This window comes from Rhamphochromis sp. 'chilingali', assembly GCF_963969265.1.
Source record: "Rhamphochromis sp. 'chilingali' genome assembly, chromosome: 1".
Lineage (NCBI taxonomy): Eukaryota > Metazoa > Chordata > Actinopteri > Cichliformes > Cichlidae > Rhamphochromis > Rhamphochromis sp. 'chilingali'.
In genome coordinates, this window is record NC_137929.1 from 49,299,850 (window position 1) to 49,326,621 (window position 26,772).

Genomic DNA, 26,772 nt, shown 5'->3' on the forward strand with positions numbered 1-26,772 from the left:
TTGCTCTAAATCAAGTATATAATATTAAATGAATATTGCTGGATCAGCTACTTCTACTTAAAACATATTAAAACATGACTAAGCACAAAATCACCAAGAATGACATCTTATAAGTGCTGTGTAAGCGCGTGCGGCCTTCCAAGCTCAAAGCCTTTGCCCTCCATAGATCAGCCAGACTCGCGCTGGCTGTAGCTTTTAACCTTTAATTACCTTGAGCACAACTCTAGAATGAGCAACAAACTGCAATGTGTATGGAATGATCATGATTACATCTGCAATGGAAAATCATGTTATTATTCTGGTACCTGTAAGAAAGATCAAATTAAAGTTATCACCATCACTGTAATGCAAAGAATAATGTAAGATCAAAAACTTCAATTTATGCTTAATGCAAAGCTGGTTATATACTTCTAATGAACTAATAATGGCATATTAAAATATTAAATGATAATGAGAAAAACATCCCCTCCTTATTCTACAGTGCCAAGCTCAATCGACAGCGCAGAGGGAATCTAAGGATGTTGTAAAATTATGATATTATTTTATGCCATGTTATACCCCTAATTAAAGATTGTGAATTATTATGTAGTTTTAGTTTGCATTATTCTCCTGAATTAGAAGAAGCTGATAACTATTGCATTAGTTAAACTGATTTGCATTACATTAAATTGCTGACTTGTTGTGAATGAATGATATTGTTTTATGATGCATTATATTGCTGAGTTATAAGAAATACTGTTCGCAGAAGGTTATTGTCTAATTTGTCTGAGTAGAAGAGAACAGAGTGTGCTGGAGTTTTCTGCCCCATTTCAGCAGGAGCAGATAAACAGGGAGCCAAGGTCGTAGCTTAGGCGCTGTGTGAGAGAGAGCATGTGAATGTTTAGGCTTTTTATGATAAGGTGGAGGCACCAGAGGTTATAAAAGTTTGAGCAATGCTCCACCATTTTGAGATTTTGAGGCTGTCTGCATCAGTGTCCATCTCCCACGTGTGTGATCATTAAATCATCGTTTGACTCAACCCGGCCGGACCAGTGTTGTTATTGTGGTTTTTTCTCTTGTCTCCATCCCCAATATTTTGAACCTTAACAATGTCATCATGATTCTGTGAAAGCACAGGAACCAGAAGCTATGGTGGTGATAACAGCAGTTTCCTATGAACATCACCTAATGCTGTGTCACTGTACTATGCATACGATGACACACTGAAGACTGCTGGGATCATAACAGCAGTAAGATAACTGGACCCAGCACCCTTTCCACAGAGAGGTTTTTCTGCAGAGGATGACAGTAGAAGAGTCATAAGTATTCCTATCGCAGGATGAAGGCCTGAAGTGAGGTGATGGGAGTTGATAGAGGCCAATTCAAGTGCTTCTGACCATTTCAACTGCCTGCAAAATAGCAGAGAGACCCTCCTGGATATATCAGAGCCACTGCAAAAATGTTGAGGTCCCAGGAAACCCCGGCACCCCCAAGACAGCACAATAGAGAAATCTCACACTTGGTTGTTTCAGTGGTGAGGGGGGAGTGCTGATTGAGCCCCCGTAGGGTAAGCTCGCACTTCAACCTCCAGCCTCTGATCAACTCTAGGGCAACCAAGTGCGAGGCGTGACGGACCTGTGTGCAACCATGGGAAGGTGGACCCTCTTGGTTACCTTGACTACGACGCTCACCCATACAGAACCCCAGCTGACGCAAACAGCAGCTGAACCAGGAGAAAGGCAGAAAAGACTGACACACGACAACTCTCACCTAAGAGACATGACGCAAGACCACATCCATCCGTGGATGAACAATGCCTGGTACCGTTATATTCACGACAGAACAAAAGCAGAATCGGCAAATACAGACTATTATGTCTGTTCCCATCTACCCAGCACGGCAACATACCCCACACTATATATGTTCCTGGACCAATTCCCAGGGAAGAACTACTCTATGATACTAGCAGAGAAAGGGGACTTTGTGTCCTCTTCAACAACACATGCTGCACTTACATAAAGAAGATGCACACTCATTAAACATGACTGACGCCCTGAATGCTTTGAGACAGATCCAGCAGGCCCAAAATCAGGACTATGTAAGTGATACAAGTGAGTGGTTTTCTTGGCTCTACACCGACTCCTGGTTACAGGTGCTAAAAAGACTACTCATCGGAGTTGGGATATTTTTACTTTTATGTTGTGTCTTTGTAACGTGTATATTGCCATGTCTAAAACTCATGATTAACTACATAATATTTTCTACTGTTGCTGCATACATAGCCATGACAAGTGATAATGATAATGACCCCGACCTGTTGGAACATGAAGACTTTGTGTGATTAATGACGATGTGACTGAAAATGTACAACAAGATGTTACAAACTGGTATCTCACTTTTAGTTTTACTGACAACAGGAGGGAATGTCAATGGAAAATTGTATTTAGTAGTCAGTATAATCTTTTAGTGATATAAGTTTGCATATGGTAGAATATAGGGGTGCAACGATACACAAAATTCACGGTTCGATATTTTTTCGATACAAAATAAAATGTTCATGCCTTTTTAATTTGTCATTTATTAAAATTATAAATATATATTTTAACTCAAAAGTACAGTTTTTAAATTTAACCCTAACCCTTGTGCGTGTGTTTTATTTTGACAGCGAATGCGCACCTGCGGACCACTTATGTGCACCCCTGGTTATTTAGCTCATCATATCGCAGCCACAGAAATTATTTTGTCCATGAAACCATAAAGCTGCACTTTCTTTTTGCCTTATTTGTCATAACTTCTCCGTTTTGTGGTAAGCTTTTCTTTGGCTGTCACTTCTTCACCCTGACCTGTCTTATTTGGCTCAGCAGAACTGAAATATATATCCTGCTGCTTTTACACACACACTCACATAAGCTCAGCGATTCTCTGCGCGATCAACCTCTCACATGTTTAAGCTGCGGGAGATTTCACTTGTCATGTTTGCATAGTAAGCTAACGATTAATAAGACGATGTCAGAGGAATTGGTGCGCAAATTATCATCACTCACCAATCAGTGCTGTCGCTCTCTATACACAGTTCACGCGATTGCAAAGTTTTCTCGAATTTCAAATCTAGTTTGTAAATTTGCCGGTAAAAGTTTAGTAAAAGCTTTATACAAAATTATGGATGTATTGTAATTAACCAGATCCTGGAATTTAAGTAACTTTGCCTGAAGAAAGAATTTGTGAGTATGATCTAGATAACCAGCCTTGTGAATAATACGCAGTGCTTGTTTCTGTACTGTGACTAATGGATTAGTTGTATTTTTATATGTATTTCCCCACACTTCCACACAATATGTAAGATATGGAAGAACCAGGGTACAGTACAGAGTACGAAGTGCATCTTTATCAAGGAATTGTTTCACTTTGTTCAAAACTGCGAGGCTTCTGGAAATTTTGGTTTTTATGTGTCTGACGTGGGGTTTCCATGAAATTTTATTATCAATTACGACTCCCAAAAACTTGTTTTCACTCACATTATCAATTGGTACACCTTCAATGACAATTGGTAATTCTATATTATATTTTAAATTACCAAAAAACATTGCTTTAGTTTCATTTATATTTAAATTAATGATAATTAATTTATAATTATAATTTATTTATGTCCATCCATTTTTTTATTAATTTTAGCTCCCTGTTTACGGTCATTACAAGATCAGTATAATCATCGTTACTGAAAAATATGTTGGTGTCATCTGCCAACAGTATTGAAAGAAATCTCCGTCCCGGGTCATCCGTGGATCGGGTTTTCCTCCGAGGCGTGGGCACCTATAAGCAGAGTTTTGTCTTTACCCTATAAGATTCAAAATTATTCAAAGTAACACTCAGGTATTTATTTATTTATTTAACCTTTATTTAACCAGGAATGTCCCGTTGAGATCAAAGACCTCTTTTTCAAGGGAGTCCTGGCCAAGAGGCAGCACATTTCAAGACAAATACATACGAACAAACAAAGTTAAAATTACACAAAACAATTACACATTATTGAGGCAGCCTGTAGGCCTTTGAGTTTAGTTTTAAAAACATTTAAAGACAACAATTCAGTTAGTTTCCAGTCTTTCTGTAACATGTTCCATGAAAAAGGCGCAGAGTGGACAAAGGCTTTCTTACCCAGCTCTGTGCGGACAAGGGGAACAGACAACAGCAGCTGATCATTTGAGCGCAAGGAGTAAGAACCACTATTTGTCCTTGTGACCAAAGTACAAATATAAGGAGGCAGCAATCCAAGCATAGCTTTGTAAATAAAAGTGTACCAATGCCCCTGTCTTCTAATGGCCAAAGAAGGCCATTTTACTCTTAAGTACAAATCACAGTGATGGGTCAGGTATTTACAATTGGTAATAAACCTCAAGGAAGCATGATACATCGTGTCCAACATTAGAAGACATGAAGAAGAAGCGTTCATATACAGAATGTCACCATAATCTAACACAGATAAAAAGGTTGCAGTGACAAGACGTTTTTTTACTGCAAAAGAAAAGCACTGTTTATTACGGAAGAAAAAACGAAGTTTAAGTCTCAGTTTCTTTACTAGTCTCTCTATATGTGGTTTAAAGGTGAAGGAGTCATCAATCCAGACACCAAGGTATTTATATTCATGAACTATCTCTATGACATTTCCTTCAAGGGTGGACACCACTGCAATAGGCTCCGGGACCTTCTTTGACTTGGAAAACAACATTAGCTTAGTCTTGTCAGCATTGAGAACTAATTTTAGCTGAATAAGTGAATGCTGGAAAGCAACAAAGGCTTTCTGTAAAGTTTCAATGGCCTGAGCAAGAGATGATCCATAACAGTAAATAACTGTGTCGTCAGCATAAAAATGCAAATTTGTGTCTGAGACATTTTGACCCAAGTCATTGATATATAAAAGGAACAGAAGGGGACCCAAAACTGAGCCCTGTGGCACCCCCTTGTGGACAGCAACAAATTTAGAACAAAGACCTTCAAGTTTAATGCACTGGGTTCTATTTTTCAGATAATTTGAGAACCACGCTAATGCATGTTCTGACAATCCAAAGCTGAGCAGTCTGTTTTTTAGGACTGCATGATCAACAGTGTCAAAAGCTTTTGAGAGGTCAATAAAGAGTGACGCACAGTACAATTTCTTATCAAGTGCCACAATAATATCATTTATCACTTTCATAGTGGCAGTGTTAGTACTGTGTTTTTTCCTGAAGCCTGACTGAAATTTGGAGACAATATCATTAGAGTACAAAAACTCTTTCAACTGGTCACAAACTAGAGATTCCAGGATTTTGGATAAAACACACAAATTTGATATTGGCCTATAATTAGTCAACACCGATGGATCACCTCCTTTCAATAAAGGCAAAACGAAAGCTGATTTCCAAACCGCTGGAATTTCTTTGGTTTTAATTGAAAAATTAAATAGAATTGAGAGTGGTTCTGCAATAAAATCAGCTGCCAACTTCAAAAAATAAGGTTCCATCAAGTCTGGACCAGGAGGTTTTCTGTGATCCAAAGCCTTTAAAGCTTTATGCACTTCATAAACACTAAAAGGTACAAAGTTAAAACGGTCTCCAGAAAACATAGAGAGTTCTGGGCAAGTATTTGTTAAAAAAGTTTCTGCAGAAGCAAACAAGGAACCCACTGATAGAAAGTGTTCATTAAAACAATTCAAAATTTCAGTTTTATCATTAATTGAGACTGAATCTTTTACAACAGATTTAGGAAAGGTTTGAGTCATTTTATTGGCGGAAAAAGACTTGATTACTTTCCAAAATTTCTGTGGATCATTGAGGTTCTCAGTGGTGACAGACAAAAAGTATTCAGATTTGGCCTTTTTAATAAGAGAAGTACATTTATTTCTAAGCTGTTTGAAAACAGACCAATCAGTGGAAGTATCTGTTTGTCTCGCCTTGTCCCATGCTCTATTACGCTTGTGTATGCTATCTGCGAGTGTCTGCGAAAACCAAGGATTTTCTCGACCTTTAATTCTAACTTTCCGTAAGGGGGCATGTTTATTAACAATTCCCATAAAACTTTCCTTAAAATATGTCCAAGCTAGCTCTACATCTGGTAATAGTCCGATTTTTTCCCAATTAACTAATGACAAATCATGATGAAAAGCCTGTTCATTAAATTGTTTAAGATTCCTTTTGCACACTATGCGTGGCTTACATTTTGGAATTTTAGCATTTCTGCAAACAGCAACAACACAGTGATCACTTAGGTCATTACAGAAAACACCAAGTGAAGAGAATTTATGAGGTACATTTGTTAAAACCAAATCAATTAATGTAGACTTTTCAGGGCATTTAAGATTTGGCCTGGTAGGAAGATAGACTAGCTGGGTAAGATTAATTGAATCGCAGAATTCTTTAAATTCACCAGAATTATGCCGTTCAGCAGGTTAGTTACGACGTCGGGAGTAGCTTGGGAGAACAAGGAAACACAGACTGCTTCAGGTTGCCTTCCCAAACCAACTCAAAGGTTTATTCATAATACAACAGTTTATATAGAGGAAAAAGGTTCGTGTGTCAGCAGATTCTCAGTTCAAACCGGTACAGACCAAATAAGGAAGAGTCTTCCTGCCCTCTGAGCAAAGAAGTATCCTTTGTATAGTTTATCAGTTCAGCTACAATTTATGATTATCCCAGCGAAATACACTCCTAGACATAGAATACAGAGTTCTTTCATTAGTGAATTCTGAAACAAACCACCTGGCCTTTAACAAGCCTTTTTCTAAGAGATAAAGAAGGGAGGATGGGAGTAAGTGAAGGAAATTGCCGTCCCGGGTTTCCTCCGTGGCGTGAGCGATAAGCAGAGTTTTGTCCTTTCCTTCTAAGATTCCTAATTATTTAAAGTAACACTCAGGTATGCCGTTCAGCTGGGTTAGTTACAGCGCCGGGAGCAGCTTGGGAGAACAAGGAAACACAGACTGCTTCAGGTTGCCTTCCCAAATCAACTCAAAGGTTTATTTGATACACAGCAGTTTATATAGATGAAAAAAAAGGTTCGTGTGTCAGCTTTCCCAGTTCAAACCGGTACAGACTAAATAAGGAAACGTCTTCCTGCCTTGTGAGCAAAGAAGTATCCTGTGTGTAGTTTATCAGTTCAGCTATAATTTATGATCATCCCAGCAAAATACACTCCTAGACATAAAATACAGAGTTCTTTCATTAGTGAATTCTGAAACGAACCACCTAGCCTTTAACGAGCCTTTTCCAGGAGATAAAGAAAAAGGGAGGATGGGAGTAAGGAAGTGGTCTCATCTCTGTGGTGTTTTCGACCTTGGGGTACCAGCTTGTGAGTCCTACACATTAATTCTTGGGTCACAGAGAAAGAGAAAAACAACTAGTAGATTGGCCTTATTGAGTAACAGTTTTCCTGTATAAAACAATATCCTGTAAATGCTTACCGTGGTATCAAAATATCATAACAGTAAGGAAGTGATCTCTGTGGTATTTTCGACCTTGAGGTACCATCCTGTGATTCTTACACATTAATTCTTGGGTCACAGAGAAAGAGAAAAACAACTAGTAAATGGGCCTTATTGAGTAACAGTTTTCCTGTATAATATCACTATAAAACAATATCCTGTAAATGCTACCATGGTATCAAAATATCACAACAAGTATGAGTTTAAGTACTTGAGAAACATCAAAAATATCATTTATGTATACATTGAAAAGTTTTGGTCCTAACACTGACCCTTGGGGAACACCACATGTAATACCAAGTTTCTCTGAATGGTAATGCCCTATGCTAACATATTGTTCCCGACCCGTTAGGTAACTTTTTAACCAGTTACCAGCTTTCCCTCGAATACCATATCTTTCCAATTTATCCAATAAAATTGAGTGATTGATTGTGTCGAAGGCCTTTTTGAGATCAACAAAAATACCAACTGCATATTTATTTTTATCCAGTGTATCAGTAATTTCTTCTACTGCCTCAATTATCACCATTGAAGTGGTTCTTTGTGTTCTGAAACCATACTGACCAACATTTATTATTTGATGTTTTTCAAGGAATTTTTCTAATCTTGAATTAAAAAGTTTTTCTAGAATTTTTGAGAATTGAGGCAGTAGAGAAATAGGCCTATAATTGGTAAAACTGTGTTTGTCATTACTTTTATATAGTGGTATTACTTTCACAATTTTTTGGAAAACAACCGGACTGAAATGATAAATTACAGATACAGTATATGTTAAGGGACTAGCAATATTCAGAACAACCTGTTTAACTACAGACATATTTATGTCATGATAAGCCATTGAAGACTTACTTTTACATTTTAATGTGATATTTATTACTTCTTGCTCATTTGTAGCTGAGAGGAACAGTGAAAATGGATTTGATTTAATATTACTGATATTTTCATTTTTATGACACAGGATGTCCGCTGCTAGTTCAGGGCCAACATTTATGAAGAATTTGTTTTTTGTGATTTTCACCATTTGCATCAGTAAAATATTCAGGATATGATGTTCCAGAAGATCCTTGTTTAATTAAGTTGTTTAACACATCCCAAGTTCCTTTTATATTGTTTTTATTGTCATATAATCTTAATATTCAACATATGGACACCACGGCGCCAGCTGCTCAGGCCCAAGGCTGGAGCCGACCAAGACAACTCCCTGATAACGACTGTGTGATGACTATTCTTCCCATCCCATGCAAGGCCACCTGGGTTGGCTGGCAGACTGTTTACTTAGCCTGATAGAGCGAAGGACACTGTCTCAGCTGAACTCTAGACACGCACACACATACACTTACACTGATAAGCACGCACTCATCCCCCTCCCGCAGATGACTCCGGCAAGACCAGAGGTGGAGGTTTGTGCATTTATATTAACAATGCTTGGTGCATGAACTCCACTACTACTGAGAGTCACTGCTCACCTAATGCGGAGTTTTTAATGGTCAAATGCAGACCTTATTATCTCCCCAGAGAACTCACTTCGATCATACTCACTGCCGTGTATATACCCCCCGACGCTAATGCTAGGTTGGCCATGAAAGAACTTTCTGCAGCCATTAACAAACACCAGAATAAACACCCCGAGGCTGCTTTTATTGTTGCTGGCGACTTCAACCACACCAACTTAAAGACAGTCCTCCCCAGATTCCACCAACATGTCTCCTGCCACACCAGAGGAGACAAGACTTTAGACCCTGTGTATTCCAACCTGGCTGGAGCCTACAAAGCCACACATTGTAGGCTCCCCACATTGGACAATCGGACCATCTCTCCCTGTTCCTCACACCTAGGTATTCACCACTCATCCAACATGTGAAACCTGCTGTGAGGACAATTAAAGTGTGGCCAGAGGGGACAGACGCAGTGCTCCAGGACAGATTTAAAAACACAGACTGGAATATGTTCACCCACACAGACCTGGACCAGTACGCCTCATCTGTACTGGATTACATCTCCGAAACCACAGACAGTGTCACCACCCAGAAACGGATCACCATGTACCCCAACCAGAAGCCTTGGATGAACCGGGATGTTTGTCTCCTCCTGAAGGCCCGCAACACCGCCTTTAGGTCAGGAGATGCACACGCCTACAGCACAGCCAGGGCTAATCTAAAGAAGGGCATCAAAAAAGCCAAACACCATTACAAAAAGAAGGTAGAAGAACACTTCTCCAACTCCAACCCCCGACGCATGTGGCAAGGACTCCAGACCATTACAGACTACAGGAACACCAAACCCTCCCCCGCATCCTCTGATGTCTCCTTCCTCAACGAGCTCAACAACTTTTATGCTCGTTTTGAGCGAGGGAACCCCACAACCACAACCAAAGCAGACATGACGCCAGACCACCAACCTCTGACTCTCTCCCCCACCGATGTAGGAGCGGTGCTGAGCAGGATCAATGTCCACAAGGCTGCAGGTCCTGATGGCATCCCCGGGCGTGTTCTCAGAGCATGTTCTGGGGAGCTTGCAGGAGTGCTCACAGACATATTCAATCTGTCCTTGGCCCACGCTGTGGTACCGGCCTGCTTCAAATCCACCTCCATCGTCCCGATACCCAAAAACTCCAACCCATCTTTCCTCAATGATTACCGCCCAGTAGCACTCACCCCCATCATCACTAAGTGCTTAGAGCAGCTGGTCCTAGCACACTTCAAATCCTGCCCCCCCCCCACCCTGGACCCCCACCAATTCGCATACCGCCAGAACAGGAGCACAGAGGATGCAGTCTCCATCGCACTGCACTCTGTCCTCTCACACCTGGACAACAACAACACCTACGCCAGAATGCTGTTTATAGACTTCAGTTCAGCATTCAATACAATCCACCCCTCACAACTCATCAGGAAACTGACAGACCTGGGCATCAGTTCCCTCATCTGCAAATGGTTACTGGACTTCCTGACCAACCGCCCCCAACATGTCCGGCTGGATAACCGCTGCTCATCTACAATCACGATGAACACCGGTGTACCACAAGGCTGTGTGATGAGCCCTTTCCTCTACTCCCTCTTCACCCACGACTGCAGACCTGCTGATGGTTCCAACACCATCATTAAGTTTGCAGACACCACGGTGATTGGCCTCATCAGTGACAACGATGAGGCCGCCTACAGGGAGGAGGTGGATCGTCTGGCTGAGTGGTGCGACAGAAACAACCTGCTGCTTAACACCGAGAAGACCAAGGAGCTCATCGTGGACTACAGGAGGAATGCTGACCCACATCCACCCATCCACATTAAGGGGACGGCTGTGGAGCGTGTGAGCAGCTTCAAGTTCCTGGGAGTCCACATCTCCGAGGATCTCACCTGGACGACCAACTGCTCCAAGCTGGTCAAGAAGGCTCACCAGCGCCTCTTCTTCTTGAGGACTCTGAGGAAGAACCACCTGTCCTCAGACATCCTGGTGAACTTCTATCGTTGCACCATCGAGAGCATCCTGACCAACTGTATAACAGTCTGGTACGGGAACTGCTCTGCCTCGGACCGGAAGGCGTTGCAGATGGTCGTGAAAACTGCCCTGCGCATTGCCAGAGCACCACTTCCTGCCATAAAAGACATCTCAAATTCAAATTCAAATTTTATTTGTCACGTACACAGTCATACACAGTACGATATGTAGTGAAATGCTTGGACAACTGCTCGTGACCTAAAGAAAACAAAAAAGGAAAAGGCTATGAATAAGATAGGAAATAAATATGAAAAATTAAAAAGGGTAAATTTAACTAGGAAGGAATAAAATATAAATTAAGGTTAAAAATGAAATAACTGTATATATAATAATAATATAATATCATATCAAGCGTCACGGAACAAAAGGAATAAATTAGAACAGCTAAATTTAGAAAAAAGAATCCACGAACTGGACGTCAATAATGCAATGGCTCCTTCTTTAGATAAGTATAATATTATTTGTGCACTAAAATATAAACTAAACCAAATATTATCTATTAATATTAATAGAACTTTCACTTTTGTGAGACAGAACTATTTTGAATTTGGGGATAAACCCCATAAGTTGCTAGCCAGACAACTAAAGAAACTAGAAAATGATAGAGCGATTCATAAAATCAGAACAAGTAACGGAAATTTGGTCACATCACACAAAGATATTAACGATAACTTTAGACAGTTTTATGAATCCCTCTATACTTCTCATCCCACTGCAGGGCCTAATGAAATGCAGGAATTTTTAGATAAATGTGATCTTCCTGTGTTAGACCAGACAAATGCCAATATTTTGAACGCTAAGATCACAATTGAAGAAATTACAAAATCTATCGGATTACTAAAAAACAACAAGAGTCCAGGCCCTGATGGGTTAGGGAATGAGTTTTATAAATACTTTAAGATCAAATTAAGTCCATATCTATTTAAATTATATAACCATGCATACAAAATGAGCACCCTACCTCCAACATTGAATGAAGCAACTATTATAGTACTTCCAAAAAAAGGCAAAGCACCGGAGGAAGTGGGATCATATAGACCTATTTCTCTATTAAATTCTGATCAAAAAATTCTGGCTAAAATACTAGCGAGTAGACTTAATACAGTAATAGATAAATTGGTGCATTCAGACCAAACAGGTTTCATTCCAAACAGGAGTTCTTTTAATAATCTTCGACGTCTATTTAATATAATCTATTCCCCCAAGGTACAACAGGACCTACTTATACTTAGCTTGGATGCCGAAAAGGCATTCGATCATGTGGAGTGGTCCTACCTCTTTGCAGTCCTAGAAAAATTTCAACTGGGACAAGATTTCATCTCTTGGATAAAACTACTTTATAATAATCCCACAGCCAGAATTCTTACAAATCAGACATTATCAACTCAGTTTAAACTCAGCAGAGGTACAAGACAAGGATGCGCTCTTAGTCCATTATTATTTGCCCTGGCTTTGGAACCCTTAGCACAGACAATTCGAACCCATATGGATATACACGGTTATGATACAACATACACTTCTAATTCTATATCGCTCTATGCTGACGACATATTATTATACATAACAAAACCATTAATATCCCTCCCAGCAACTCTCTCCGTGATTGATAAATTCAGTACTTTCGCAGGCTACAAGATTAACTGGGGAAAAAGCGAAATACTGCCCATTAAATTAGAGAATAAACAATGGCTTACATCTCTCCCATTTAAAATATCCTATGAAAAAATCACTTACTTGGGCATTACAATACCAAAAAAATACAGCTCCCTAATGAAAGAGAATTTTCTTCCCTTACTGGAGAAACTTAAAAATAACATTCAGTACTGGAGGACACTTCCTATTTCTTTAATAGGGAGAGTGAATTCAATAAGAATGGTATTCCTCCCGCAGTATTTGTATCTGGTTCAAAACATCCCAATTTTCTTGCCCAAATCTTTTTTTAAAAAGATGGACGCCATCATTATGCCATTTATATGGAATTACAAAACACATAGAATAAAAAAAGACCACCTATGCAAACATAGATCCCTTGGTGGACTTACACTACCTAACTTTATGTACTACTACTGGGCATCAAATTTAAGAATAATTTCCCTTCTATTGGATGACACAGCAATACTCCCTAACGGCTTACAGATGGAGCGGGAGGATTGCCTTCCTTACTGTGTTGGTGGAATACTACTCTCTCCTATTCTTTTGACAAACTCATATTACAATTCGAATCCAGTGATTTATAATACCGTACAAATTTGGAGACAAATAATTAAGCACTTCAAATTGAAAAAACTATCAATGTGTACATCTATTACAGCTAACCCCTCTTTCCTTCCATCATGTGTAGACGGAGCTTTCAATATATGGCAGGAATTGGGAATTTGTAAATTAAAAGATTTATACCTAAATGATACTTTTATGTCATTCCAACATTTAAAAGATAGATTTGGATTGCCTCACAGTCATTTTTTTTAGATATCTTCAACTAAGAGACTATATCCGTACATACCTGCCACAATTTGAAAACATATCGTCCGATCCTTTGGACAGATGTCTTAGTGATGGAAGGGGGTTTGAACAGAGAATTTCATTATTTTATAATTCAATACAGGAGATGAGTATACCTTCAACTACTTCAATCAAAGAGGAGTGGGAAAAAGATTTTGGGACTCTCCTATCAGAAGATTTCTGGCAGGAGGCCTTACACAACATAAATACGCCTTTTATTAATTCCCGTCACTGTTTAATTCAGTACAAAATTATACACAGACTACACTATTCAAGGGAAAAACTTCACAAAATGTATCCAGAGTGTTCCCCCCTCTGTGAAAAATGCAAGATACACTATGGAAATCTGTTACACTGTTTTGCACTATGTCCAAGGCTTCAGGGTTTTTGGTATGATATTTTTACTTATATGTCTAATATTTTTAAAAGTAAGATTGAACCAAATCCGACAGTAATCATCTTTGGGATTTCCAACGAAACACAAAATTTACAACACTCTCAAAAAAGGTTTATGGCATATGCTTTGATTATTGCAAAGAAATTGATCCTGCAGCTTTGGAAAGGCAATGAGACTCCTGTATTAAAAATGTGGCTTACTGAACTTATAAACACTCTTCACCTTGAAAAAATAAGATATAGTATGAATGACAATGTAAAAGAGTTTGAATTAATCTGGCACCCTTTACTTATATACCTTGGGAAAATATAAAACTTTGTTTACTTGTTTCTCTTCCCTTTTGCCGACAGCCGGGGTATTGGGACCCCTTATGGGTGACTGCGGGTTTTTTTTTTTTTTTTTTTTTTTTTTTTTTGTTGTTGGTGTTGTTTAATTATTTGCTTTGTTAGTTTAGAGAAAAAAAGGAGCATAAGCTATGTTATGTCAATTTGTAAAAATTACAATCATGATATTTGCTCTCAATAAAAATATTTGAAACGAAAAATGAAATAACTGTACAACACAAATTAGAATGAAGGGTAAATTTAACTGGGAAGAATAAGATAAAGATAAATATATAAATTAAAGTTGAAAATAAAATAACTGTACAACAAAATACACAATATAGAACTATATAAGAATGTATGAAGAAATCTAAATATAAATAAATATATACACAATAACAGCAGCTGTACAAGTATTAACCGGAAATGAAGAATATAGTGACCAGTGTTGTGCAAAACCAAAGTCCAGAAAGTCCAGTGTGTGTGTAAGAACCATATGTGTGGGTCAGTACTGTGTGGTGGTGTGATTGAGAGACCGTATCGCCTGCGGGAAGAAGCTCCTCCTCAGTCTCTCTGTGTTGGTCTTCAGGGAGCAGAATCGCTTTCCTGACCTCAACAGAGAGAACAGTCTGTTGTTGGGATGGCTGAGGTCCTTCACGATCTTCCTGGCCTTGGTCCAGCACCGCCTGCTGTAGATTGAGTGCAGGTCAGGGAGCTCGGAGCGGATGGTGCGCTCAGCTGACCGCACAACCCTCTGTAGAGCTCGTCTGTCCTGCATGGTGCTGTTCCCGAACCAGGTTAAGATGTTTCCCGCCAGGATGCTCTCTATGGTGCACGAGTAAAAGTTCCTGAGCACCTTGGAGGGCAGTTGGAAGTCTCTCAAGTGTCTGAGGTGGTAGAGACGCTGTCGGGCCTTTTTCACCACGGTGTTGATGTGACAGGACCATGACAGGTCCTGCGTGATGTGAACTCCGAGGTATTTGAAGCTGTCCACTCTCTCCACTGGGCACTCGTTGATGACGGGGGTCTGGTAGTTCCTCTCCTGCTAAGTGCTGAAGTCCACTATCAACTCCTTTGTCTTACTGACGTTTAGAAGGAGGTTGTTCCTCTGGCACCAGTTCTCCAGATTCCTAATCTCCTTCAGGTAGGCCGTCTCGTTGTTATCAGAGATCAGGCCCACCACGACGGTGTCGTCAGCAAACTTGATGATGGTGGTGGAGCTGGTAGTGGCCACACAGTCATATGTGTACAAAGAGTACAGCAGGGGGCTCAGAACACACCCCTGGGGGGCTCCAGTGCTGAGAGTGGTGGAGGCTGAGACATGTCCGCCCATCCTTACTGCCTGTGGTCTGCCAGTTAGGAAGTTGGAGATCCACTGACACATAGATGAGCTGAGTCCCAGATGCTCCAGCTTGGTGGTGAGTGTGAAGGGAATTATGGTGTTAAATGCAGAGCTGTAGTCTATGAAGAGCATTTTAACATAATTCCCCCTTCTAGTGTCCAAGTGAGTGAGTGATGTGTGGAGGAGATGAGAGATGGCATCGTCTGTGGAACGATTTGGACGGTAAGCGAACTGTAGTGGGTCCAGTAGTGAAGAAATGATGAAGTCTCTGACCAGGCGTTCAAAGCACTTCATCACTACTGAGGTGAGGGCTACAGGGCGATAGTCATTGAGAGAAGCAGGGTGGGGTTTCTTCGGGACAGGAACAATGATGGACTCTTTGAAGCATGTGGGGATCACCGACTGAGATAAAGAGATGTTGAATATCTCAGTGAACACAGGAGCTAGCTGGTATGCGCAGTCTCTTAGGATACGACCTGGGATGCCGTCTGGTCCTGCTGCTTTCCTGGTGTTCACTCTCTTGAAGGCTCTCCTTACTTCATGCTCGGAGATGACGAGCACGTTTCCGGTGCTGGCAGTATCTTCCTGTCTGCAGCCGTTAGCACCGCTAACACTAGCATTGTTGGAGACCTTAGCTGCAGCCTCGAAGCGAGCATAGAAAGTGTTCAGCTCGTCTGCCAGAGTCACGGCCGCGTTCGTCATACCGGTTGTTGGTGCTTTATAGTCCGTTATTGTCCTTAGTCCCCGCCACAGGCTCCTAGAGTCACTCTGTTGGAGTTGTGACTCTAGTTTCCTCCCGTAGCGCTGCTTCGCCTCTTTCACCGCCCTCCGCACGTTATATGACGCGGCTACAGGAAGCGGTGTCTGAAAAGGGCTGGGAAAATCATCAAAGACCCCAGTCACCCGTCACATGGACTCTTCACCCTCCTGCCCTCTGGGAGGCGCTACAGGAGCCTCCGGACTAAGACCACCAGGTACCGGAACAGCTTCTTCCCCACAGCTGTCAGACTCCTGAACTCTGCCTCCTGACATCTGACCCACGTTAAACTCATGGACTGAACATACACACACCCACAATGGATAACTGTACCCTCAAACACACAATAATAACATGGACTGAACCACCACTCACAACCACCAGCACTTTATATAGCCTCTGTAGAAACTATCTACACCCTCACTTATCTTAACTGCACTACTGTATAGCTCTGTGTAAATAATCATTCTGTACATTCGATAATTTTTAATCCTACAACTGTTTACAACTTGCATAGTTCCCATTTCTGTATAGCTGTATATCTCAGATTCTGTAAAGTTATTTATTTCATATTCTGTATAGTTTTTCACATTTATATCCTGTTCATATCCTGTACATAGCTTGTACTCACTACAGCCTGTACATACTTATAGTTATAGAATATTCACAACATACTTCATACCGTGTACATTATAACATACCATAATAGACCCATTTCTGTAATATACTCACATATCTATATTATTGCCAATATATATTGTAATATATCTATATCACTAAAGCACTTCTGGATGGATGCAAACTGCATTTCGTTGCCCTGTACCTGTGCATGTGCAATGACAATAAAGTTGAATTCTATTCTATTCTATTCTTTCCAAACGCCTTCGATGCTTGTTTCCTGTGGGGGAAGACGGCAGGTCTGTGTGCCGCGCTGGAATGGTTGCGCTGTGCAGGACGACTGCTGTGTTTCCTTCGGATTACTCCTCACCCCCTACCCAACCCCTGTGGCTTGTCACGTGCTCCAATGTTGTGATGTGGACATTTATGTGCTCTCTGTGCAGAGGAGTTTTTTTTGTTTCCTGTTCTCATGCTGTCCTCCCATAGGTGCCCAGCATGAGGAGAGGTCTCTTTTTATTTTTCCTCTCGTACTTTTCCCATTGTTGTGTACTTTTTCAGTGTTTTTTTTCTGTAATGCTGCCAATCTCCGACTGTATTCCCATGTGATGTCTTTGTTGTGTGTGTAAGTCGGGGGGGGGGGGGGGGGGGGGGGTGTCCTATTCCTCTGCGGGGCGACCTGCATATGGCCAATAAAGCATTCATTCAATTCAATTCAAGAGTTGGATGTCACTCAACTGTGAAGGAGAGCTGATGGTGTCAAAAACTGAATTATGTTATTTGCAAAGTGAATTTTATATATCATTTGTTTATCCAGCCAAAAAAACCTCACTGACTTTAAAAATGTATTTTTTAAGCATGAGCTGGCTGTAAACATATTTCAAGTGGCCAAAAAGGAGTGGATTGGTTATAATGTTGGTACAATAATGCAAAGTCATAAAGACACTTTTACACTTTGTATATAACCCCTTTGCAAATCCTGCTCACTAAAGTCTATTAGACAATTTAAGTAAAGACATTATACATTACAAAAAACAAAACAAATGGAAACATTGGAATCACTTTTTAGCAAAACACCCAATTTAACCCTCCGGAAAAACTCTCTCCACACACACACACACAATGATTTATGAGGCAAAACCAAACACGTCTCTTAGGCTAAGTTCACACTGCAGGTCTTAATGCTCAATTCCAATTTTTTTGCCTGCTTGTTCACACTACAAATAAAATGCAACAGCAAATGTGCTCTAGTGTGAACCCTCAAAGCAGCCCGCATGCGCAAAAAAAGACGTCTCACACAACGCGCTCTGTTTAGACCCAGAGCAAACCGTATTGTTTGACTGTTGGCCCTTAATATAAAGACTTCGGACTTTACGTTTCCCAATTTTGCTTTGAGTAATAAAGTTATTGTGTTATTTACATATGGCCTAATAATGATCCTTATTGCTGTTTTAGAGAGGAGCGGTGCTTCAAAGGATAGTTGCAGATTTCTGTCAAAATCTGCCGATTGTACAGTACAAATAAAATTTCCACGTTCCTCCAACGCTGTCTTACCAACTGTTTCACTAACATCCACACGAGATGGCCAGGAAGCGTTCGCGATGTCTTCTCCGGCGCTGATAATTGGCGTCTGTCTTGTGTCAGTGACGTAAAAGACGCCTTTAATGCGACGTGACCATACAAACAGCAGTCGCTTTCTAAAACATCAGATGTGTATCGGATTCAGCACCACATACGAAAGTGACCCAGATCGGATTTGAAAATATTGGATTTGTGCCGTTCACACTGTCATACCATGATCGGATATGGGTCACATAGGGTCAAAAAAGTCGGATTTGATGCGCTTTTGCCTGCAGTGTGAACGTAGCCAAAGATTAGTTTCACATTTTCAGAAGTGAGTGACATCCTGGAATGAAGAAAGATGAAAAGATTTTGTTCAAAGTTTTATTTCATATAAAAGCTTTTTGTTCACAACAAACATATATTCACTGAATATAATCATTAAAATTACATTTTATAAATCACAGAATCACAACAGAAGGATTTATCTTAATGTTAAGTGAGGTCACCAATAGACTGGAGGGAGATTAGAACACTTGACAAGCTGCCACTGCCTCTGCTTTCACTGCATTGAAATCACTCACAGCTGTCTCACACTTTGTAAGCATGAATATTTCAACCAGTATGAATTCTTATGTGTTTCTTTAAGTGTGTGTTTTGACTGAATTTCTTTCCACAGGTGCTGCAAGAATACGCCTTCTCACCTGTGTGAGTTCTTGTATGAATTTCCATGTTTGATTTCTTACTGAATCTTTTCCCACAGGTTCTGCAAGAATACGGCTTCTCACCTGTGTGAGTTCTTACGTGAGATCGCAGTGTTGAGTTCTGAGTGAATGTTTTTTTACAGGTACTACAAGAAAACGGCTTCTCACTTGTGTGAGTTCTTACGTGAGATCGCAGTGTTGAGTTCTGAGTGAATGTTTTTTTACAGGTACTACAAGAATACGGTTTCTCACTTGTGTGAGTTCTTACGTGAGATCGCAGTGTTGAGTTCTGAGTGAATGTTTTTTTACAGGTACTACAAGAATACGGTTTCTCACTTGTGTGAGTTCTTACGTGAGATCGCAGTGTTGAGTTCTGAGTGAATGTTTTTTTACAGGTACTACAAGAATACGCCTTCTCACCTGTGTGAGTTCTTGTATGAATTTCCATGTTTGATTTCTCACTGAATCTTTTCCCACAGGTTCTGCAAGAATACGGTTTCTCACCTGTGTGAGTTCTTGTATGAATTTCCATGTTTGATTTCTTACTGAATCTTTTCCCACAGGTTCTGCAAGAATACGGTTTCTCACCTGTGTGAGTTCTTACGTGAGATCGCAGTGTTGAGTTCTGAGTGAATGTTTTTTTACAGGTACTACAAGAATACGGCTTCTCACCTGTGTGAGTTCTTGTATGAATTTCCATGTTTGATTTCTGACAGAAACTTTTCCCACAGGTGCTACAAGAAAACGGCTTCTCACCTGTGTGAGTTCTTATGTGAGCTTCTAGTGCTGACTTTGAAACTAATTCCTTCCCACAGGTGCTACAAGGATGTGATTTCTTACCTGTGTGAATTTTCAAGCACTGACTGAATTTTGTCCTACAGGTCCAACAACAACAACATGATTTATTACGTGTGTGAACTCTCCGATGTGTAGTCAGATCGGATTCAGAGTTGAAAGTTTTTCCACAGCTGTCACATTTTAAAACATTTGTCTTTGTTTCAGTTTTACTCTGACTGTCTGACACAGGAGTGCTGTCTACTCTCTGATCGTGACTTGTCTTTCTGTGATGTCTTCTCTGCTTCAGCTCCATGTTTCTAGTTGATCCTGAGTCCACATGCTGACTTTCTACTTGATCTTGGCTCTCTGCTTCAGGAGAGCTGTGAGAAAGGAGCTGCTCACTGCTTAGTTTTTGTTCAGTCTCCTGCTTCAGTCCAAGCTGCTCTCCCTCCTGACTGCTGCAGAGCTCCTCCTGTTCCTCTTTAATGTGTAGAGGCTCTGGGTCCTCCTGGTCACAGACCTGCTGCTGTGTGGGGTCTGAAGAGACAAACGGAGAAAAATGATAGAAAAACGGGTGAAAATATTTTGTAAACTCTGAATATTCTCATTACTTTCACATTTCTCTGTGAAAATGACCTGAAATCCATTTTCTACTAATTTGCCACACACCAACACAAATCCCTATCCTAATAAGGACACACATATGATCTTTCTCTTAGTATTAAGGTATGAACACAAAGCCAAAAACACAAATTAAAAATGAAAACCAATAGAAAGAGACTTTAAAGTGGTCGTCATAGTGATTTTACTTTATAAACATGAACAGGTAGAAATGGAGGCTTCGGCCTGACTGCTCATCAGTTTGTTATCTGTTGAAGTTCAGGGTCTGGTTGCTGGGCTATTGTCTACAGTATAAAATATGTGCAAAGTATTTTAAAATATAGTGTAGTGGCAATTCCTTTTGTTTGACAAACCAAGCATCCCACAATTACAAATCCACAAGCTACTACTGTACTGAGATAATACAGGGAGTACAGAATTATTAGGCAAATGAGTATTTTGTCCACATCATCCTCTTCATGCATGTTGTCTTACTCCAAGCTGTATAGGCTCGAAAGCCTACTACCAATTAAGCATATTAGGTGATGTGCATCTCTGTAATGAGAAGGGGTGTGGTCTAATGACATCAACACCCTATATCAGGTGTGCATAATTATTAGGCAACGTCCTTTCCTTTGGCAAAATGGGTCAAAAGAAGGACTTGACAGGCTCAGAAAAGTCAAAAATAGTGAGATATCTTGCAGAGGGATGCAGCAGTCTCAAAATTGCAAAGCTTCTGAAGCGTGATCATCAAACAATCAAGCGTTTCATTCAAAATAGTCAACAGGGTCGCAAGAAGCGTGTGGAAAAACCAAGGCGCAAAATAACTGCCCATGAACTGAGAAAAGTCAAGCGTGCAGCTGCCAAGATGCCACTTGCCACCAGTTTGGCCATATTTCAGAGCTGCAACATCACTGGAGTGCCCAAAAGCACAAGGTGTGCAATACTCAGAGACATGGCCAAGGTAAGAAAGGCTGAAAGACGATCACCACTGAACAAGACACACAAGCTGAAACGTCAAGACTGGGCCAAGAAATATCTCAAGACTGGTTTTTCTAAGGTTTTATGGACTGATGAAATGAGAGTGAGTCTTGATGGGCCAGATGGATGGGCCCGTGGCTGGATTGGTAAAGGGCAGAGAGCTCCAGTCTGACTCAGACGCCAGCAAGGTGGAGGTGGAGTACTGGTTTGGGCTGGTATCATCAAAGATGAGCTTGTGGGGCCTTTTCGGGTTGAGCATGGAGTCAAGCTCAACTCCCAGTCCTACTGCCAGTTTCTGGAAGACACCTTCTTCAAGCAGTGGTACAGGAAGAAGTCTGCATCCTTCAAGAAAAACATGATTTTCATGCAGGACAATGCTCCATCACACGCGTCCAAGTACTCCACAGCGTGGCTGGCAAGAAAGGGTATAAAAGAAGAAAAACTTATGACATGGCCACCTTGTTCACCTGATCTGAACCCCATTGAGAACCTGTGGTCCATCATCAAATGTGAGATTTACAAGGAGGGAAAACAGTACACCTCTCTGAACAGTGTCTGGGAGGCTGTGGTTGCTGCTGCACGCAATGTTGATGGTGAACGGATCAAAACACTGACAGAATCCATGGATGGCAGGCTTTTGAGTGTCCTTGCAAAGAAAGGTGGCTATATTGGTCGCTGATTTGTTTTTGTTTTGTTTTTGAATGTCAGAAATGTATATTTGTGAATGTGGAGATGTTATATTGGTTTCACTGGTAAAAATAAATAATTGAAATGGGTATATATTTGTTTTTTGTTAAGTTGCCTAATAATTATGCACAGTAATAGTCACCTGCACACACAGATATCCCCCTAAAATAGCTAAAACTAAAAATTACTTCCAAAAACATTCAGCTTTGATATTAATGAGTTTTTTGGGTTCATTGAGAACATGTTGTTGTTCAATAATAAAATTATTCCTCAAAAATACAACTTGCCTAATAATTCTGCACTCCCTGTATTTTGTACGCAGGCAAAAGCAGTCCACTATCCATACTTGAAAGTTGCGTTTTTATGGCTTATTCGTCCAGTTTGGCAAGCAATAGCAAGATTAATTTTTTATTACTTCCTGCTGCTGCTTCGCCTGCTCTGGTAAAAAAAAAAAAAAAAAAAACATAGGCCAGTGCATGCTGGTCCAATACCAGTCTCTATATTTATACAAACAAATGGCCCTACAGCTCTTACTGACTGACTTAACAAGGTAAACACCAAAACCACACCAAACATTAAAACAAATATTAACCTACAAATAAAACTTGTGAATAAACCCCAAAATATAAGTCAACTAACAACAAACTTTAAACAAATTTTAAAATGAAAAAAATAAAGAACAAATAGCTCCAACATATAAGATACGGTACTGTACACACATACAGATGTTTTAAGATTATACAAAGGGTTTGAAAAAGCGTAGGGAGGGTTATTATGGCTTAAAACATCTAAAAAATAATTTTAGAAAAGATATGGTTTCCATTTCATTGATTCGTACCTAATGTGGTGGGTCCCAGAACACAACCCTCCTGATAATCGAGGAAATACTGTATTTAGAAAACAACCAACAACCCTTTAAGGCAATAAAACTTCATTAAGCTAACAGCTTAGTTAGGTTCCAGACTCAAGTCAGTTTCTTTGACTTATACCAAGTGGAGGTTTAATGTTACATGTTAAGAGAAAAGAGATGCATTCATGCTGATTGGACTTTTAATTCTTTCTGTGCTTCTAAAAAGGAAAAAAAACCCTTTAACCTGTGATTAGGATCCTACATGAGTCATATTCATTTTAATAATATAAAAGCAATAATAATTTTACATACCTATTCTATCCAACTTTAACTCTGGTTTCCAGATGGTCTCCAGCAGTGTGAGTCGCTCTTCATCAGTCCAGACAATAATGCCTTCAGCCTCCTGCTTCAGTCCAAGCTGCTCTCCCTCCTGACTGCTGCAGAGCTCCTCCTGTTCCTCTTTAATCTGTGGAGGCTCTGGGTCCTCCTGGTCCAGACTGGAGTTCCTCTCCTGGTTACAGACCTGCTGCTCATCCAGACCCTCCTCTTCCTCACAGACATGTTGTTGTGGGGGGTCTTGAGGAGAAAAGAAACACAATAAAAAGGTCATTAATGTGATGAACAGTAACAGAAAACACTATTTTTAAAAAGCACTTTGTGCGTTTGGCAGCCATCCTAAAAGGTTGCCCCCTTTAGTGGCCTCCACAGGAGATCATCTGCCTGCACCACACCATCTCTAGCACGCTCCGCTTTCACACTAACTCTCTGCATGTCCTCCTTCACCACAGCCATGAACCTCCTCTGTGGTCTTTCCTCCTCTCTTACTGCCTCCTAACAGGTCATCCACTTCAGAGAAGTCTGGTAACAACTTTTAAAGTTAAATGTGTATTGTATATCTGAGATCTACCTTTATCTTTACTGCTCTGTCTCAGTGCTTGGAGAGGAAAACTGACACTCGATGAACTCAACAGTGGAATCTGTTCGACAAACACTTTAAATAAATGAATCAAAATATGTCAATCAAAAAAGGAGCTTTCGTTAACTATATTTAAATTTAACTGCAGAAAACTTCGGTCAACATATTTAATCATTTATTGAAATCTGGTTTTGTGCAATGATATAAACTAGTTTAGATTTATTCTGGATATTCTCACCACGGCTGAGGGTAGTGTTATTCCAAACAGCACAACACCTAATCTAGCAGTGACCATGGACCGGTGTTCCAGATCTACTGGCGTTTAGATCAACTGGCGTTGGTCGAACAGATGTGTGGCAGTCTTGCGTTTCAGGAGCTGCTACTGACAAACCAGCAAAAAACGCCAAATGTGTCATCTGTGACACTTGTGAGGTTATCTCAAACACACTCCGTCAGTCTTGATGCTGTTGAACAACAAAATGTTTAAAAATGTGGCAAGTTTACCTGGTAATATCCTCATGCGCGACGCGATCGCGAAAACAGCAAACAATTAACACCACGCCGATGTTGTTCACAGGACAGCAAGAGTAAACGATCGGGAGACTCTTGTCGTCGTTATCGTTCCCCTCGCACGGTTTATTTCTCCGATTTCAGCGTTTTTGCTTCACAACTAAAGCGAACAGTTTACTTTGTGCACTAACATGGAGTCGAGTCAACCAGCGCCACCTCTGGCCAAGTGCCACAGCCTACAGCCAGATCAACTTGTGACACACATCTGCACCTGCTGCTATGATCGCATTGAGTAGAGACTGAGTGGCTGCACTAACCCCTGATACATCCAGATCTGCCCACAAACATGTTGACAGATGCAATCCCAGCAATGTGGATTGTCAACACTAAAAACAATCAGTAAGCAAAGACAACAGGGATCAGTTTTTTCTGTTTATTTAGCACCCACAACATCTGTAGTCGCCTTCTGCACAGGGAAAGTCCACACACACTGTGTGGTACCACTTTCCACAGAAGGTGCATTCGATCTGCAAGACTGAATGAGATTGTCAGAGTCATTGTCTGACTGTTTATTACTAATCACCTGCAGTACATTCACAGTAACTGCCATCTCCTTACAAATGTTTATTAGATTAACCACACTTATACAGACTGTATATAACAACCAACTCTAAAATGTTTGTTCGCAGAGAAAAGACACAGACAGACTACACTAACGACATGTGATGTTACAACTGTTAACCATTCCTCGCCGTCAGTCCCCTGACCGTGGTCGGGAGACGCGAGGGGAGACGCTTCCTCCAGGGCCGAAGTTTGTCCTCCTTCGGGGTTAACTCCCTTCACTTTTGTGGAGTAGTGAGGCAGACAGAAATCAGCCGAGGCACCGGAGAGTACTGAAGAGATGAGGCTTTAATAACAGTACTGCACACTTCGAAAACACACTGCATAGTAGCCCGTTAGAACGCTGCTCCCGGTCGCCCTCTCTACCCATGACACACTCTCCCTCTCTTTTTCCTCTTTCGCTCCCCGCGTTTCCTTCACGCGCATGCTCACACACACACACATCACATACACTCCTTACTGCATCCAGTCACACACAAGACGGCAATTCCCGCAACACAACACTAGTGAAATATTAGTGTCATTTCATTCTTTTCAAAGGTTTATTTGCATGACGCACAAACAGACACAATTGAAAGGTACAAATGTGCATGACACGAATTCAAACGTGGTGCAGATGTGTGTCACAGGTTGATCTGGCTGTAGGCTGTGGCACTTGGCCAGAGGTGGCGCTGGTTGACTCGACTCCATGTTAGTGCACAAAGTAAACTGTTCGCTTTAGTTGTGAAGCAAAAACGCTGAAATCGGAGAAATAAACCGTGCGAGGGGAACGATAACGACGACAAGAGTCTCCCGATCGTTTACTCTTGCTGTCCTGTGAACAACATCGGCGTGGTGTTAATTGTTTGCTGTTTTCGCGATCGCGTCGCGCATGAGGATATCACCAGGTAAACTCGCCACATTTTTAAACATTTTGTTGTTCAACAGCATCAAGACTGACGGAGTGTGTTTGAGACAACCTCACAAGTGTCACAGATGACACATTTGGCGTTTTTTTGCTGATTTGTCGGTAGCAGCTCCTGAAACGCAAGACTGCCACACATCTGTTCGACCAACGCCAGTTGATCTAAACGCCAGTAGATCTGGAACACCTGCACCAGTCCAACATAGTCCATCACTGGACACTGACCCACAGCACTGATAAATACCCAGTTTAACATCTTCTAGTAAAGTCAGTCACACTGAAGAATCTGAGCTTGAACAGCACAGAGTTAAAAACATGTCCATACCTATGATGTGAGAGTTTCTGTCGGGTTTCCGGCTGATATCCAGCAGTCTGTGCTGACGGTTGATCTCCTCCTCATACTGGACGATGGTTTTTTGAACCTCTGAGAAGATTTCCTCACCAACAGCAGTTAGTCTCTCCTTGATGAACTCTCTCAGATACTGAACTGAACTCATTGCTGCTTCACAACTGAAATATTTTCATATAAGATCACCAAACTAAAGTCCTCGGCTAAGTGCAAATCAAACATGAAGCTTACGTCGTCTAAGCTAGCGGTTCCCGCTTTTCGTGTCACGTGATCAATCCTCAACCGTCCCATAGGGCCGCGGTCTTTATATTTACATGTTGGTCACATTATACAGACAGATAATAAAAGACTGTTAGACTTTGTAAGTTGAGTCTTTTTATGGTGCGTGAGAATCCTTTTCATTAAGTATTTTCAGCTGTTTGTCGCTCCTCTGCGCTTTAGTGATTCTTCTTGTCA

At 40.8% G+C, this 26,772-nt stretch overlaps 1 protein-coding gene across 1 annotated transcript; it reads right to left on the reverse strand.

Annotated features, from left to right (window-relative positions):
- Positions 1–1,583: 1,583 nt before the first annotated feature.
- LOC308408430 (uncharacterized protein) lies at positions 1,584–26,479 on the reverse strand (the record flags this gene model as incomplete). The annotated part of the gene is made up of 4 exons (XM_080900660.1): positions 26,293–26,479; positions 23,329–23,592; positions 19,626–20,435; positions 1,584–1,702 (listed from the first exon to the last, which is right to left on the reverse strand). Exons 1-4 carry the CDS (start codon positions 26,462–26,464, stop codon positions 1,584–1,586), a joined length of 1,365 nt encoding a protein of 454 aa, XP_080756786.1. The 5' UTR covers positions 26,465–26,479.
- Positions 26,480–26,772: the final 293 nt, after the last annotated feature.